Source organism: Eptatretus burgeri, chromosome 6 (assembly GCF_056783735.1).
Source record: "Eptatretus burgeri isolate ZD-2024b chromosome 6, Ebu_testis_v1, whole genome shotgun sequence".
In the NCBI taxonomy this organism is placed as follows: domain Eukaryota; kingdom Metazoa; phylum Chordata; class Myxini; order Myxiniformes; family Myxinidae; genus Eptatretus; species Eptatretus burgeri.
The window spans coordinates 96,369,602-96,387,738 of NC_140966.1; the positions used below are offsets into that span (position 1 = coordinate 96,369,602).

The 18,137-nt window shown below is 43.4% G+C and overlaps 1 protein-coding gene across 2 annotated transcripts in view; it reads left to right on the forward strand.

Moving 5' to 3' along the window:
• The window catches only part of LOC147025399 (protein kinase C alpha type-like), a 325,473-nt gene that overhangs the window by 38,889 nt on the left and 268,447 nt on the right, over window positions 1–18,137 (forward strand). For both annotated transcript variants that reach the window (XM_085886367.1, XM_085886366.1), the window contains exon 3: window positions 17,878–17,960. In XM_085886367.1, coding sequence (XP_085742493.1) covers window positions 17,878–17,960 — 83 coding nt within the window. The remainder of the gene's footprint in view (window positions 1–17,877; window positions 17,961–18,137) is intronic.

The window sequence follows — 18,137 nt, forward strand, 5'->3', positions numbered from 1 at the left end:
TCGCAGATGCCAGTTCGCCAGTCACGTGGCGAACGCAAACAAAAATTCCAATTTTACTCTTCCACATTGCAACCTTTTTTTTTTTTTCTTTTTTTTCCACTTTTTATTATAATTGTCATCACGTGCTTTTGCGACACATTGCCTCTCGCAAGTTCCTGTTCAACACTCATTTTATTCGCACGATTTCCTTTCCTCCTCTCCTCCTCTCCTTCTCTCCATCGGCATGAAAACGTGACTAATCAAACCACATCCCCAGTTTCGAGAAAAAAAATTTGGGTAGGAAACGTTCCCCAATTCCTCAAAACACAAAACTGGACACAGATTCATTGTTTGTTGAGTGTACATAACATGGGAACACATTTTTGTTTGTTTTTTTTTCTTAAATTTAATTACCCCTGTAACCGAAGGTGAAGGAGGTGATGTTTTCACCCCCTCTCTGTCTGTTTGTTACTTGCAAAATGAAAGATTTTTCAAGTATATTGGTTAGTCGAGTTTGTTAGTCTGTCTGTCTATCGCCGACAGGTCACAATTTTAAACTGACCTTCACGAAACTTCACCACATGGTAGAGTCTGTCATAGGAAAGAAGCCAATTGTTTTTGAGGTCAAAAGGTCAACAGCTTGGGAGAGATTTCGAAATCCTGAAATTTTCATCCGATTGACTTGAAATTTGAAGAGGAGTTGCACGTTCGGTCATTGAATTCAACCACCAATTATTTTTGAGGTCAAATTTGTTTTATGGATTTTGCAAGTGTCCCGTGCTCTGCACGACGTCGTCTTCTTGTTCTGTCTGTTTGTGTGTGAGCAGGATGTTTTAAAATGTAATGGAAGGATCTGGATGAAATTTAGTGGATTGAGTCATGAGGTTTTGGTGAGTCATGAGGTTTTGGACCAATTGGTTAGGTTTTGGTGAAGATTTGCAACTGGATTCGGATATACCAGAATTTTTTAATTTTCAAAGTGATTCTTCACCACTGAGAGATCGGGCCTAAAACGATATACAGTAGTACAGGATAGAATGATGTTTCAAAAAACTTGTGGACGGATTATGACAAAACTTGATGGATGAGTTGGGAAGGTGACAAGTACAAGCCGATTTGGTTAAGGTTCAGGTCTGGATCCAGATCCGACCTATCAGTGGAGTACAACACGTAAACTGTTCAGCCTGGCGGAGGTATGCGTTTGATCTACCGAGTGCAGTTCTAGTTGAAGATTGCTTTTTTTATTGACTGCACCGTAGCGGAGCATTATGTTTTTTTTTGTTTTGTTTTTTTTTTCTCAGTTCCAGAGCTTTATGCACATGTGTTTAATGTATATGTATATTTTGTTGTATTAAAGCCTAATCGTACGACTGAAATCACGAATTGCTAATCGGACTTCTCAAAAGAGCATGGTTGTCTGTGTAGCACAGACTATTTGCTAAAATCCTGCCAGCAAACGGCAATTGCACTTCCAAATTCCTGCCTTGACAGGTGGGCAGATGGATTTCAGTCTTCCAGACCAGGTAAAGAGATACCAGGGTTTGTGGTCAACATCAATCACCGGTCATCTATCGCCCGATGTAATGTCACTCCAGGTTGCTATGCATTGCTTTCTGAACATTGTTCATTTGCACGGATTATTTTGTTTAATTAACATTAGTGCGTGTGCATGTGCGTTCTCTTTGTGTGGTCATCCTTGTATCCAGGATGTCGAGCGGTTAATATGCGGTTAGCTGATAGACACTTCCTTTTTCAAAGGGAGGGGGTGGATAAGGCCTGCAAGCTGGCTGATACAGCGGTTAGTGGTGCAGCAGCTAACACTGCATTTAGTGTCATTCACAGACCACAACTAACTCGGAAGTTGCATTTCAGCACATGTTTAAATTCGTGCACAACTTTTTGAGATCTCGTTTTTTGGCCCGAAACCTCATTGGTGAAGAAGCATTTAAAAATTCTCGTATCCAGATCCGGATCTTCACCAAAATCGAATCAATTTGTCCTTGTTACACACACCCAACCTCTGCATCTATGCCTGATGTTGGCTTGATGTTTAGGGTGGCGGACTTTGGATCCGAGTGTCCTGAGTTCAAATCCCGCTCGGCTGTTGAATTCATACTCGGTGGGGTTGACTCTACCTGTCATCCTTCTGAGTTCGGCAAAATGAGTGCCTTTCGTGCTGGTATCTTGTGTCGGAGTGGCGACCCGTCCAGGATTGTGTCCAATAGCCAAGGGGACTGCTTAGGCAGCACCAACGCTCTGCACAGAGTATTGTCCTGATGGATGGATGGATGGATGAATTTGGCAGATATCATTGATGGTACTTGAACCTGATTTTTCTATCACCTCGATAGGATTAATCCTTTTGCAACATTGCCATTAATAATCGCCAAAGAAACATTGCTGCTCAGTTGTTCTTATCGATGTGGTTGCAACGATCCTGGTCCATGAAATGGAGTTCTTGATAAGATTGAGACTAACAACCAAAAAACGTTCTTTGTACTGTGATTATAAAACGGTGGCAAAATATTCTCACCTTTCCGAAACTTTAATCGCTAGTTGTTGGTGAACAAATATCTCAACGAGAACGGCACTTGTCCACAACTTTTTGAGACCTCGTACAAGACGTAGTTTTTTGGCCCTCATCTCTCAATGGTGAAGAATCGATTAAAATCATATCCGGATCTTCACCAAAATCGAATCCATTTGTCCTTGTCACACACCCAACCTGTTCACTAAGTTTTGTCCAAATCCGTCCGCAACCTTTTGAGCTATTCTGCAGACGGACAGACAAACGGGGGTGAAAACATAACCTCCATCCACCTTCAATGGCGGAGATGACCATTTGCAAGACTTCAGGAAAAACACTGGTTACTTGGAGTTCTTGGTACAGCAACATGGTGGCCCGCTGGCTTCAACTGCTGCTTTTTGGCCACCTTGCCCTAAAGTTATCTGAGCTTGTGCCCGTGTATGGCATATCTCTCTCTCTCTCTCTCTATTATTATTATTATTATTATTATTATTATTATTATTATTATTATTATTATTTTTCTCCCAATATTCTGTATGCCACTTTTCTCGCCAGTCTTCACACACTTGCCCTCTCCTCCTTTGTCTCCCCTATCCTCCACTTTTCTCCGATGTCATGGTTTCCTTCCGAAAGCTGCAATTGTTTGCACCTTCTTGTCAGGTTGGCCTGGGGGAAGCTTGGCCCAGGTCTTTCACGAACCAGGCAGACTTGACGTTCGACTGAAGTTAGGGCAGGGATTTGTAATTTGTTCATGGTGCCGTCGATAACTTGCCTACGTCTCATCAAGAACACCGTGGGATCTCTGACGTCCACCAACTAATGCCGGCAGAGACAGACAGACAGGGAGCCCGGACGTTCATCTGAAGGACGACGCACGCATTAACGTATCATTCTGCCTGTGAAACACTGGGATGGCAGTTTATAGCTGTGCCGACATTCAGAGGCGAGTGTGCGTACCTCCCGGCCATCCTGCCAGTCCCATCCCCATGACACAGTATGCATACATAACAATTATATGGCCGCCAACTCCCTGTATTATTGGTTTGATTGCCCTTTCAAGGCAACCAGGATGTGAGGCAGAGTAAACACCTTACAGCCGATGGCTGTCTGGCAAAAGATCTGAATTTCCAAACAAAAAACAATTTGGTCTCAACATCCGCATTACGCAGAAACACTGATGGATCACTCATAGATGTAATTTTTAAACATGCTTGTGGATTATTACAGATAACGGAATAACTCATCTGCACACTATTGCTAAAAGCCTTTCAATTCGCCGAAAGTGGTTTTTGTGACGGCACCGGGTGGGGTGGAGCATCTCGGGCACCTGGGTGCTTTGGGTGCGTTGACCGGTAATGAGTGTACGCAGGTTTCTGAAAATGTACCGCCCAATTTGGAAAGATGTACCTCATAGTCGTAGTGACGACGACGACGACGATGTGTCTTATCGTGGCTCAAATGCAAAAGAAGCAGATGCTTGCTGCACACACTTTGCACATAATCTTTTATGAAGTATAATTGATGAATTACCGTGTAATGCCAGTGGGGTCAAGGCACACCAGTTATAAGTGAGGTTTTGGCCGCGCTCGAGGCCTCATTATAAACTCTGGCCGTCCTTTTTGGTCTTCCCAAATGAGTCCAGGGACTCGTGGTACGGGAGTCCCAAGTTCAAATCGCCACGTACCGTGATGATTTGTCCATTGTCTACTTCAGTGTTTGTATTTTGTGTACAAGTACATTTTGAAGTATCCTCGTGTCTGTTATGCATGTGACTCGCCGACAAGCTTCCTGCCTGGGCCTTGGAACACTTTGTTTAAAAAAAAAAAAAGGGCCAAAGAACCCCGACGGTCCTGATGGCGTTGGTACCATCATCCTGAAAACTTGTGCGTCTGTTCTGGCTGATGCTTTTTCTGCGCATTTTGTTTCCAGGTGCTTCTCAAAGGTTAATCTCCTTGAGCGTGGATCTTTCCCGAATGTCTTTGGAATTTGCAGGAATGGTGCTGAGATTAATCTCAACGACGGACTTTCTTCGAAGCAACAAAGCCATGCTCCCAGAAATACGTAGCATGAACCAGTGGACGGGTCTTGCCATATGCATTGACCTATTTCCCAAAATTGGCGAGGCGATTGCTGCTGATATGTCAGGGTAATCTTACTTTATATTCCTGAGCTTTTGACGCTGTCTGCCAATAACTTTCAGGGTGTTCTCCTTGACATTCCTTGTGGATTTCCCCCTCTGTGTTTCAGCAGGAAGTGTGATGCGCTTGATGAAAGGTTCTTGAGGGTGGCATCCCTCAAGACAAAATCCTGCAAACAGCTCTTGCTTTCGTTTCGTATAAGTGGCATCTTTGCTTCCTTGGAAAATCCTTTTGCCACTTTGCAGATGACTCGAACCTGTGCCAGACTGTTCATCACCCCTCGTGGTAGGCAGGCTGCAGCTGCATCCCTTCCTGCTGACGAGATAAGAAACTGCTCAACAGCTTGGAACCCTATTTCTGGCAACAGTTCAACGCTCGAAAGTCCAATATTCCCAACCAACATCTCCTTAAACATTGTGAGATTAATCCTCCGATTTATTGCCGGGAACACCTTTCGGCCGAGCTGAAGTTCTTTGACCGGCTTGGCTGTACGACGTGAACTTGTCTTCAGCTGATCATATCTCCAAGCTGGCCTCCATGTTTAGCCGTCTCCTTTGATGCCATCGGCTCAAACAAATGTACAAAGAAGGTGTTCATCTTTCAGTGCAGTTTTCCCACATCTGGTTGGTTCCTCCATTTTGCATCGACCACCTATTGAGGCAGTTGTATGTAAGGCTCTGATGATGAGGTCAAAGTGCAGCTGACACGTTTCTCTCTTGTCACATGCTGTAGGTGGATTTGTGGTTCTTTACCGCTCTTTTCACACCTGCCCTTTCTAACCTTACCTTTACACCTCCCCAGCTTGTGGGGAGGTGTAAAGGCGAAGTATCGCTCAGCTCCTCCCCTCTCCCCATCCAAGGGAATACCCGACATACGACGACATACCGATAATATTTCATGGACTTTAAAAAGGTCGATTTGTGTTTCATTCTTGGTTTTGCTTCGAGCTGAAGCTCTGAGCTACTGACACCACACACCGCAACTGGTGGTGAAACATAGGGGTGGTGGAGGTTGGATTTGTCTCAAAACAGTGTAAAATATCCTGGCTGAGAAATAAAATTTGGCAACAACATGACTCGTGCCTGTTGTCCCGTCATTTCATGATGCGCCCGCTGTAAACGGGAGACAGATGAACGCAAGGACAGACACCACGGTTCACAATATGTAAGAGATGACTTCCCTTCCAAGGGACTTCAACACAGAACGAGACCATTCGGCCCATCAAGCCTGTACAATGGTTGCCAACCTATCACTTTTTTTTATATACAGAGTCAAGGCTCATGGAAGAGCGAGAACACAAAATGGATCAGGATGCAGACAAAAGGAACAATAGCGAAGGTAGGGGTGGGGACACCAACAGTGGAGTTGAAGGACAAAATAGAGGCAGAATTGGACAAACAATGGGACAAACCATGATGCCATTTTATAGCTGGGTCAAGATTTAAACCCTGGCTAAACGGCTCAGAAGCGAGTGTGGGTACCTGTCGAGGTCATCCTGTCGGCCGAGGTTGCATCGTAACGCACTGTTGGCGAGCAAACTGCGATTCCATGTCGTATGTGTGCGTTAAAAATCATGAAAACACAATAAGAATAGAATCCAAATGTAAAAAAGATATCACGACTGGTGTTCCTGGACGTTGTAAAATAAAATTAGAAATGTAAGATACCTGTAATTACCTTTAAAAGAGTGAAAAAAAAAAACCCAATTTGGAGCCATTTTACTTTCACCTCCCATGAGTGCATTATTGAACTGTATCGGGTTGGGAAAAATATCGCTTTTTCCATCGTAAAATATGGTATCAGATTTTGAATATCGGCTTTTAATAAACCTATGTGCTAATCTAGCCCCAGGACCCGATCACATTGCACCTAGCCTCACACAGCCAATCAGCGTAACAGCAAACGGACGGACAGACAGCCATCATTGTCATGATTTTATATATATATATATATATATATATATATATATATATATATATATATATATATATATATATATATATATATATATATATATATATCATCATCATCTTCAGTTATGGTATTGAGCGGATGTACCTGAATGCTGGACAGGAGACGGCAATGTAGTAAGAGATGGGGACAAGGTATCCAGAGAGTAAAGTACATCTCATGGTTTGGCTATTCTGAAAAATGGTTCATTATGAAATAAATGAATGTTGTACACCCTTTATCATCTTTAAGACCTCGTCTTACGATGGCATTTTGTCTTGCTCGCCCATTTGGTACTGTTACACTGAAACTTGTTGCGAGCTGTGCATTGCACCACTGTGGCTTTCAGTGACAGTTTGATCCCTGAGTCTGCATGCCAAGTTTGTTATCCCCACACTTTTCGAACTAAAAATGGGGAGGAGATTATAATCTGTTGTGTCTGTCTGTCTGTCTGTCTGTCTGTCTGTCTGTCTGTCTGTCCATCTATCATACTATCTCCTCCTAAACGGTCGGGCAGAAATTGACCAAACCCGGTAGTTGTGAGCACCACGTGGCAAGAAGATGCGAGAGCAGTTTTGTTTTTGTCTTCGCCGCCCCCCCTCCCCCTCTTCTGGGGTTGGGCCAAAAGGTTAAATTCCAATTTTTTTTTTTAATTAAACTGAGTCCAGTATATGCAATCAACATTTAAGGATACGCGGAATATGTTGCTATGTTTTTGGATTTGACCCCCAGCTCGTGCCCCACCGGGTGTGGATTTAAGGACCCAGGGGTGAAAATGGAATTTTTTTCTTATCGTGCGTGATGGATTTTTTTAACTTATGGAATTTTTAATTCTGTTTTTTTTTCTTTTCTTTAATCGGGGTGGCACAATCACGCGCGTATCTCGGGTGGGGTAGTTAATCATGCTGGCAGGTTTCCAGTTCATTGAGCTCTCCATGGGCCTCAGGCTGCTATGTGGGATTGAAAAATATTGGTAAATCCACCCCAAGTGGCTTCCTTACGGTGGACGAACGTTATGTTTTGACCCCTGTGTGGTTGTCTGTGTATTCGTCTGTGAGCGGGATATCTCAAAAAGTTATGGACATACTCGGACCGAATGTGGTGGGAAGGTTGGTTGTGGGGCCAAAAACAATGAATGTACGCATGATATTTCAAAAAGTCCTGGACGAGTTATGACGACACTTGGTGGATGAGTTGGGTGGGTGACAAGACCAAGCCGATTAGATTTTGGTGAAGGTCCGGATGCAGAACCGGCCTATCGGTGGGATGCAAAACATCGACTGTTTCACCTGGTGGAGGTATGCGCTCTATCCAGTGCTGTTCTAGTTAGGTTATTTCTCTGACACATGCTCACAGAGTTGGCCCTGATGTCCGTCCGTAGGTACGTACATTAACATTTGAGGAAAACATCTTCTCACAAACTACCCGACCGACTATGGACCAAATTTGGTACGATGCATCGGCACAGCAAGTCGTCATGGAGTTGTGCTCCCCATCCGGATGCACCCCCTATCGTCGTGTGCAGATCGTGGCAGGTCTGAGCGGGTTCCAGTTGATCCTCTGCTCTTCGTGTTCATTTCCTTGGAGTCCATGTGGCTTTCCTTGGTGGCTCGTGCAGATGAGCATTTCAAAAACTGGTCACATCTGAACCAAGCGGCGTTCGTTTCTTCCCCGGTGTGTCGAGTCGCCGAAGGGCACCGAAAGGCCCTCGGACAAAGCTGCAAACTATCTTACTGATTTCATGAATTTTCTAAATACCCTGATAATTGATGCTATCGAGCATGCCCCAACACTTACCACGTGATGTTTGAATAATTTTTCGTCCCCAGAATTACAATTGCTGCATCAAAGAATGCGGCGCGCCATCACGTTTGTACTGCTTATAAGACCTGCACTTTAAACAGTTGTACACACATTTTAAGCTCTAATGGAATTCCTGACTGTGTGTTCCGTATCAATAGCAAATTGCTGTTTCGTACATTAATTTTTTCATACTGTTCTGTTGTGTGACTCACCATTGCCTCGGGTAGATGAGCGCTATTTTGCTTTATCGAGGTGCTACGAACACTGAATTCCCATGGTTTGCAGTGCCATCGAATCGCTTTTGGCGATGAGACACCTCTCTCCTCTCTCTCTCTCTCTCTCTCTCTCTCTCTCTCTCTCTCTCTCTCTCTCTCTCTCTCTCTCTCTCTCTCTCTCTCTCTCTCTCTCTCTCTCTCTCTCTCTCTCTCTCTCTCTCTCTCTCTCTCTCTCTCTCTCTCTCTCTCTCTCTCTCTCTCTCTCTCTCTCTCTCTCTCTCTCTCTCTCTCTCTCTCTCTCTCTCCTCTCTCTCTCTCTCTCTCTCTCTCTCTCTCTCTCTCTCTCTCTCTCTCTCTCTCTCTCTCTCTCTCTCTCTCTCTCTCTCTCTCTCTCTCTCGAGGTTTGCTGGACAAAAGCCAAAGTCAGCCGTACGGGGACTCACGGGCCTTTTCCACGTAGCCGAGTTGTCACAGGCCTTGTCGACCTCATCTCATCTTATTTTGTTGTGAAATAATGGAGGTTTGAGACGTGATGATAAATTCTTGATAAATTTTATCCGACACAACACTCAACAGGTGCTTGGATGAAGTCGTGATGTACTTGTGCATTGCCGATGTCCGGCAATTATTTGGATGTGCAGGTGAGTGATGACTTCGAACGCTGATAATCTTCCCCACGTGATGTCTTTTTTTTTAAGATGCCTCTTTGTGGCAACAACCGAGGGGTTTAACATGCCTTCCTTGACAAGCGTGTTGAGCCTGATTCCGACGTTGTTCATTTTTCAACAACGATGATTACAGCTTGATCGGTGGGGATGTCTTGGTCACCACGACGGTGGCGTACACAAAAGCCATGCGATCTCATGAATTAGAGTACTTGCACAAGGTCTATCCACAATCTTTTAGTGTCATCACTGCAAACACCACTGCTCCAGATGTCGTGTGCAATCACAATTTATTTAATAATAATAATATAAAAAAAAACAGTTTCGCATTTATTTAATTAACATCATACATCCCTGGCCAACCGTGGGGTTTCCCATCGCAGTTTCGAGTATCTACTATTCTTATTGTGGAGAACGTTTTTGCCAACCACGGTATACAGGTTGAAGTAGCCATGGTTTTCCGCTGCCGCACATCATTCGACCACCCACCATTTCAAATCTCCCACCGCCGTTCAATCACCCGCCACTAGTGGTGCATCAAGCACGGTCACCCACGCTTGCCTGCCTCGTTCTGTCTCGTCTCGTCTCGCCTCTCGTACAGAGTAGGCCATATCAACAAAACGAAGTAGTCCTCAATCCTTTGAATAAAAGACTCACAATCGCCGCAAATACCACTGCTACAGAGACCACAACTGCCTCTACACCTCCACACACACCTCCACCAGCGTCACCATCTTTATCCTATTTGTCATCATCGTTGTCATTATCTGGACTTCACAATATTAAAGATAATTAAAATTATTTTTGTTCACACAGGAAGGGTACTGTATATGATACGGATTTCTCATGCTTGATGAAGGCATCGGATAACGCGCAATGTGAGGTCACGGAACCTAACTCCCTTTTTTCCATAGGCCTTTAGTCTTACCAACTGTGGATTTACCAACCATGGGGTTTTTCAGTAACCTCACCCGCGTGTTTGGCGAGGGATACCTGTATGTCAAGATAAGCTCGTGGGAACAGTGATAAATTGGTGACACCTAGGGTATCTGAAGGCAATGAAGACTCATCAGGTCAGGGAACTTTGCAAAGTTACAACTGTCCTCGCAATAAAGTTCCAGGGAAAGAGATACGAGACACAATCGGCGAGCAAACATTCAAGGTGGCCCAAAAGTGAGTTCAACGAGATGACCACGTTTCTTTTCAGCAAAATAATCATACGTCAGACAACCCAGTTGATTACCTGTTGAGCCTTGGATTAATTTTTTTAATGAAAAATTGCAATTCATTCATTTATAACGACAAGTAAAATAACTTTTGGGCCAAGCTGTACAGACAAACACGGGAAATGGTGATGTGATGATTGGTCCAATATCCCATTTGGTGGCATACCAGATTCGTACAATCTTGCACTGCGTTCCTTCAATGTGCGAGACAAGTTGCAGTGGATCGACCAATTTACGATGTAATCAGTACGTGCCACAATAAGCTACAAAAGCCGGCTGGCGAGCCAAATCGGAGTTGTGAAGTGGAATGTTGACACATCCGCTGTGCAACGCGATGCTGCCGTGTGGTTAATTCCAGTGTCGCCTTTCACCCGAAAGGACCGGGCTGCTACAGGTATTTGTAAAGCTGCCTTTTTGAAGGGGTTGGTTCCATTGCTTTGACGTGGCCACGATGGATGCCTGACGTTGTTTACTCTCTCGGCCCCCATCGTTGGGACTTTTGTTTTTCAATACGTGATGCTCTGTCATGCTACCACCATGGTTTCTCACCATGATTATTTAATCCTCATTGTTTGCTGTTTGAATAGCAAACCACCTTCCTTCAGCGGCCTATGGGGAAGGTGGGCATATCATTATTTACTGCAAAGTTCAATGACACAACTGTATATATGTATGTATATATATATATATATATATATATATATATATATATATATATATATATATATATATATATATATATATATATATATATATATATATATATATACAGTTCAATGACACAACTGTGTATATATATATATGTATATATATATATATATATATATATATATATATATATATATATATATATATATATATATATATATATATATATATATATATATTTTTTATATATATCTTCTTCTTTTGGCTGCTCCCGTTAGGGGTCGCCACAGCGGATCACCAGTTATGATCCGCATAATGATTTGGCACAGGTTTTATGCCGGATGCCCTTCCTGACGCAACCCTGGTCGCCTCTTACGACACACGAATATGGTACACCTATTCTGACTGGGGCATACACCGGGCCCAGTACACTGGTACTCACTTCGCCGACCTCGGAAGGATGACAGGCTGAGTCAACCTCCTGGTGTGTATTAATTCAAGCGGTCAACGGGGCTTGAACTCAGGACCTTTTGGATCCCAAGCCGCCACCCTAACCACAACGCCAACACCAGGCTTTATATTTACACAGATGCCAACCCTCCCGATTTCATCGGGAGGCTTCCGAAAATTCACCCAAACTCCCGCCCTTACGATCACTATCCTTATCCTCCCGAAATTTTGATATTTTTGCACTGTTCACTAATCAGAATGTACTAGTATGAGAATTGAATGAAAAGCATCGTCTGCTACGTATAGCATGTGGTAACTCCATAACGTTCGCTGCTACCAAATTGTACGTAAAAAATTGCAAATTCAAATGAAGAGCAGCGAAACATTGGGTCTGGATCTCACTTATGCGATCATGCACTGAGATTTAGTGCATGCGGTATGTGTGCAATACAGTGCATGTGGTATGTATGCACAGTGTATATGCATGCGATACGCTCACTGCATGCAGCTGGGCCCCGTACCAGCCTGGCGGTCGCGACCACCGTGCGGTGTTTAACAGCCGCTAGAGTTCTACGAGTCGCACTGCAGCTGTGGAACATCGACTTCGAAGTTACCGATGCTTCAAGCCCTCGATGTTGATTACGAAATGGCAGAAAAGAAGCTTACGAAGACCAAGAAATGGTCTCAGAAGTACAAGACCGAATACAGTCTCCAATACCCGTGTATTCGAAAGTCTGAAAGAGGAATTCATCATGCGTATTGTACAGTATGCAGCGTTGATATTTCAGTTGAGCACGGAGGTCGCGATGATATTCGGAAGCACGTTGGAAGCAAACGGCACACAGACATTGCAAAGGAGAGATCTTCGAGCACGAGTACCGGTACACTTCTGAATTATTTCACCAAACAAGGGACAAGCGAGGAAGAGGATGTTACCCGAGCAGAACTTCTCTTTAGTGGATTTATTGTGGAACATAACTTGCCCATATCAGTCTCAGATCATGCTGGACCTCTATTTCAAAAGATGTTTCCAGATTCAAAAGTTGCTTCAAAGTATGGATGTGCAAGAACAAAAACTTCAGCAATAATTGGTGAGTTGTCAAATGTTACTGCTTCATCTATTGCCAATATTGCTAGACTAGCTCCATTTAGCCTAGCTACAGACGGTAGCAATGACAGTGGTGAGGCCCAGCTATATCCTGTCCTGATTTCGTACTATGACAACAGTGCTGGGATTGTGAAGCAAGGTTTGCTAAGTTTGCCTGCGTGCAAACAAGATTCCACTGGAGAAAACATTTTCAAACTGCTTGATCATGAGTTCAGTGACAGGAAAATTCCGTGGGGAAATTGTGTTTCCTTTTGTGCTGATAATAATGCCTCTGTCATGGTGGGCAAGCACAAAGGAGTCACTGCTTATATCCACAAACAAAATCCAGAGTGCTACATCATGGGATGCCCTTGCCATATGATGCACAATACGGCCAAGAAGGCGGCTCAGGCCTTACCCATTGAATTAGATGACTTTCTCATCGATATTTACTACTACTTGGACAAAAGTAGTAAACGCGTCAAAGGAGTGAAAGCACTGCAAGAACTCTGTGATGCCCCGACACACAAGATTCTGAAGCATGTCGCAACAAGGTGGCTGTCCCTTGGTCAGTGCCTAGACAGGCTGATTGAACAGTGGGAGCCACTTCGCCTCTTCTTCAAAGAAGAAGTACGAAGAAAAATGCAACCAACTGTAGCCAAGACTCTAACAACGAGCAAGAAGGACGGCACTGTATCTACTGCCAGTACTGGCACTGCACTAGTGGAGTGGAGCACTAGTGGAGCAGCATTCACCACTACCACTGCAGTATCTGCTGCGAAGAAGACAGCAGGGACAGCACCAAAACCAATGCTGAGAGCAGGTAGCATCACCGGCCCTTCATCACGTTCATCTACAAAGCAGATCCCTTCAGAGTCGAGAAAGACTGTGATAGTCCCATCTACAGGCAAAGAAGGACCCAAGTTAAGTTCTGCTTTTGCCAAATCACTTGATAGAAGCTCAGCAAAACCTTCGAATCAGAGGTCTTCTTCCTTGGCTGCACCTACCTCAAGCTCTCTCCTCAAACGTAAAATTGGATCTGGTACTACGAGTCTGACCTCTTCTGCTGGCAGTAAACGCAAGTGTGATCGCCCTGCGGCTAAGTGTACTACGAGTTCTACAACTAAAAGCGCATCTTCCTCAAACACTGTGCAGGAATCTAGAGAAAAACGTGTCAACAGGATGTTCTTGTCTCCACAAACAAAACTCTATTGTTTCTTCCTTCGATATGCTAACAAGCTTTTTGAGAAGGGGAATCTTCTGCTCCAAAGAGACGAACCCTGTATTCATCTCCTGCACGGAGAATTGAATGGTCTTCTGAAAGATATCTTCGTATGGTTTTTGAAACCATCGGTGTCATCGGTTGCTCTGGTAAATGTACCCTTCTCTGACAGAAATCATCAGAAGAATGATGAGGACCTCATGATTGGGAACGATGCCAAACTGTATATAAGGGAACAAAGGAGTCTCAAGAAATCCACCTTCACTCTGAGTGAGTCAGACATCCAAGGTTTCTTCAGTGCAGTTCGCTCATATTATGTGAAAGCCTGCAATTACATCTTCAAAACCTGGCCGCTAGATGATGAATTAGCCAAGCATGCTCAGGTGCTGGATGTTAAGCTACACCAAGAAGTGGGGTTTGACTGTGTGGAGTTTTGCATCAAGAAATTCCCCTGTCTGTTCAGTGGCGGTGATCGTGACAGAGACAGTCTTGAGAGTGAATTCGCTCACTACCAGGCAGACGCCTCCATAGCTACAATTGCTACTGAGACAGTGAGAGTGGATGAGCAGTGGCATCGGATTTCACAGCTCACAGATCCCTGCACTGGTGCCAAGAAGTATCCTAATTTGAGCAAAGTGATGAAGGGAATCTTGGTCATTCCTCATTCGAACGCATCATGTGAGCGGGCACTCAGTCTTGTACGGAAGAATCATACTGAATTTCGTCCCAATTTGAGTGTCAAAACCCTGGAAGCTCTCTTAATTGAAAAACTAGCTCATAACACCCCTTGCTACCAGAGAGAATACAGCAAAGACATAATCAGAAGGGCTAAAAGAGCCACACAGCTGTCACTCAGCAAAGCTGCCATGGAAAAAGCAAGCAGCAGTAGTACCAGCCAGTAAGGCAAGAAAAATATTGCTTCTTTTGTGCTTTTTGTTAATCTTCGATTGTCCCCTAACTTACTAATATTAACATACATGTAACATTAAAAAGTGCACAATTTTCCCCTTTTTTTGTTCAAAAAGTGGGAATTCTTAACATGCTAAATGCTCCAAAATAGGGCTCAGAGGGCACTAGAGAGCATCTAGAACCCCAGAGCTTCCAGGGCCCTAAGGCGGGCCCTGGACCCCGCCGCAAGGGTCGAGCGCTCCGCGCTCGAGATGTGCGCTTCGCGCACATTATTTGGTGTCGGTTGCAAATCCTCCCTAATTCTGATTTCCAAAAGTTGGCATCTCTGTATTTATATATATATATATATATGTATATGTATATGTATATGTATATGTATATATATTTTTTTAATTTATTTATTTATATTCATATATATATATATATATATATATATATATATTAATTTATTTATTTATATTCATATATATATATATATATATATATATATATATATATATATATATATATGTATATATATATATATATATATATATATATATGTCTGTATCGGCCTCACCAGAATAATGAGGCATCGTGCCAGCCTATTTTCCCCCAGGGACCTTGGAGCGAAATAAAGGTTGAACTATCAATTTTATTTCGTCTCCTTTTCTCTTATTTTATTGCCTTTGCATTCTGAGAGAAAAAATGTAAAGTGTCGACCACTGGATCGCACTCGCTAATGGTGAGTGAGAGATTTGTGGATTGTTCAGGATGATGAAAATTGAACACATTTATAGTCATGCAGCAGCGAAGTTTTTCACCTTTTGCACAACGTCCAATTGGCTTCTTCCTTCTATTTCCCCAGTCCCATGTGTGTTGTTTTTTTCTTCTTGCTGTCATTGTTTTGATTATATCAGCGTTTTTATTTATATATTTATTTATTTTTTCTTTATTAAACCTCGTTCACCCAACTGAGAAATGCGTTTCATTACTACCCGGTTCAATTCTCGCTCTTCCATGAGCCGAGATTTTGTATACGCACACGCAACGCAACCTGATCATTTATTGCTTGGTATGATTTTCCTTGAAAGCTTGCTCCTTTGTGTGCACCGTGATGCTGGAAAAAATGTGTTGATGAGCAGTGGAGTGATCCTTCTGAAAAGAGCACTTTTGTGATGATTTTTTTGAGGAAGTAACACAGAAATCTCTAGTTACTCTTCTGGCAAGAGTATGGATGGTACATATGATGATGATGATGATTATGATGATGACTGATGGGCATTTATCAGAGCATTGGCACTTCCGGAACTTCTGGATCCGGAACTTCCGGATAACCCTCGGCAAGGGTTATCCTGGGTAGTTTGCCGTTGCCTTCCCAGCAGTCTGTCAGCGCAGCAATTTGTAATTTGTTCAGGGTGCCGGCGATAGCTCGCCTATTCTTCACGTGAGACATCTTTGGAATCTTTAACATCCACCAATGACCAGTGCTGGCATACGGATCCTCCAGCCGAACATCCTTCCCAGGGACGGCGTGCACAATGATGAATTGCCCTGTCTGCGAAACACCAGGACAGCAGGTTATATCGAGGCCGAGATTTAAACCCAGGTTAGACAGCTCAGAGGAGAGGGCGCGTACCTCTGAGCTATCCCGCCATCCCGATCAATGTCGATATCTTCTTCAATTCCAAATTCCAGGGATATTTCAATCGATGACATTCTTGTCGAATGTTGGTTTTTTTTTCTCCCTTTCCTTCTGTCATTCTTCCTATCTCTGCAGCTCTATCTCTGCTTCCCTCTTTGACTGAACTCGTGCTTTATAATGATTCATTTCCTTTTGTGCATCTTGGTTGCACCTACGTGGTCTTGTAATTTGTCTTCTATTTTAACACATCAAAAAGGTTCCAGCAGTTTTTGCTTTTCGTTACTTTAGGTTGGACTTTAATTCAATTTTCTTCACTTCCTTTTGTCAATCTTTTAATTTCCTCCACCACCAAAGGTGGACGGAGGTTGTTTCATCACTGTATGCCTGTCTGTTTCTCTGTGAGAGCGATATATATCTCAAAAGGTTAAAGATGGATTCCGACGAAACTTGTTTGACGGGTTGTTTATGTGAGAACGCCAAGTTTATTTGATCGATTTCTTTCTTTTTATACTCCTGATATAAATATCTATCTATCGGGGCATATTATGTGATACCGGTCGCCCGTCGGTTCCTGTCTGCAATCTAATTCCCAAAGTTTTCAACTTTCATGTTTCATATTTGGTACATAGGTACAGACTGTGGAGACGGTGTCGCGACATCCGCTCGTCATCTAAAGTGGTTGCCATGGCAATCAGGATGCTGTTTTCCATGTAGTAGCATAATTCTGTATATACCTTCTTGTTCGGGCGTATATTGTGCTCACTTTTTTATTTTTGTGAAGATCCGGATCCGGATTCGGATTCGAGAATTTTTTTTTTTAATCTATAATTGATTCTTCACCATTGAGAGATTGGGACCATACTCTGTGCATAGCATTGGTACTGCTTAAGCAGTCTCCTTAGCTATTGAACACAATCCTGGACAGGTCACCACTCCGACACAGGGTACCATGCATGCTGGCACTCATTTTGCCGACATCGGAAGGATGACAAGCCAAGTTAACCCCACCTGGTATTAATTTAACAGATCATCGGGATTTGAACTCGGTACCCTAGGATCCAAAGCCCACCACCCTAACCATTAAGCCAACACCAGGCATTTTATTAAGAGATGGGGCAAAATACTGTATAACATGATATTTCAAACAGTTATCTTGACGGATTCGAACGAAACTTAGTGGATGCGTTGGGTAGGTGACAAGAACAAGCTGATTCAAATTTGTTGAAGGTCAAGATGCAGATCCAGCCTATCAGTGGGATACAAAACGTAAACTGTTCAGCCTGGCGGAGGTGCGCGCTCTTCCGAATACTGTTCTAGTTCTATTTGTTTCTGCTCATAAATGCGAAAGCAATTGCTGCTTTACCTTGTGCCGCACAAATGAATATGTTTGAAATGGTGTTAAGAAGACTAAACCTCTTCCATCCCTCCCTGCAGTGTGCAGCTTTGTGGTCCACAAGAGATGCCACGAGTTTGTGACATTCTGCTGTCCAGGTGCAGACAAAGGGGCAGACACTGATGTAAGTACCACCATTCTCTGATCTCGGTGCCACTGCTCATTGGTCTTCCTCCACATTTCATTTCTTTCATCTCGTTCATTCCTGTCCTTTGAGGCCTCGCGTTACCAAATGAATCCCCAACATTGGCAGGGAAAATGGATTCTTTGATCCGAGTTAGGGAATAAATATGACTGATTG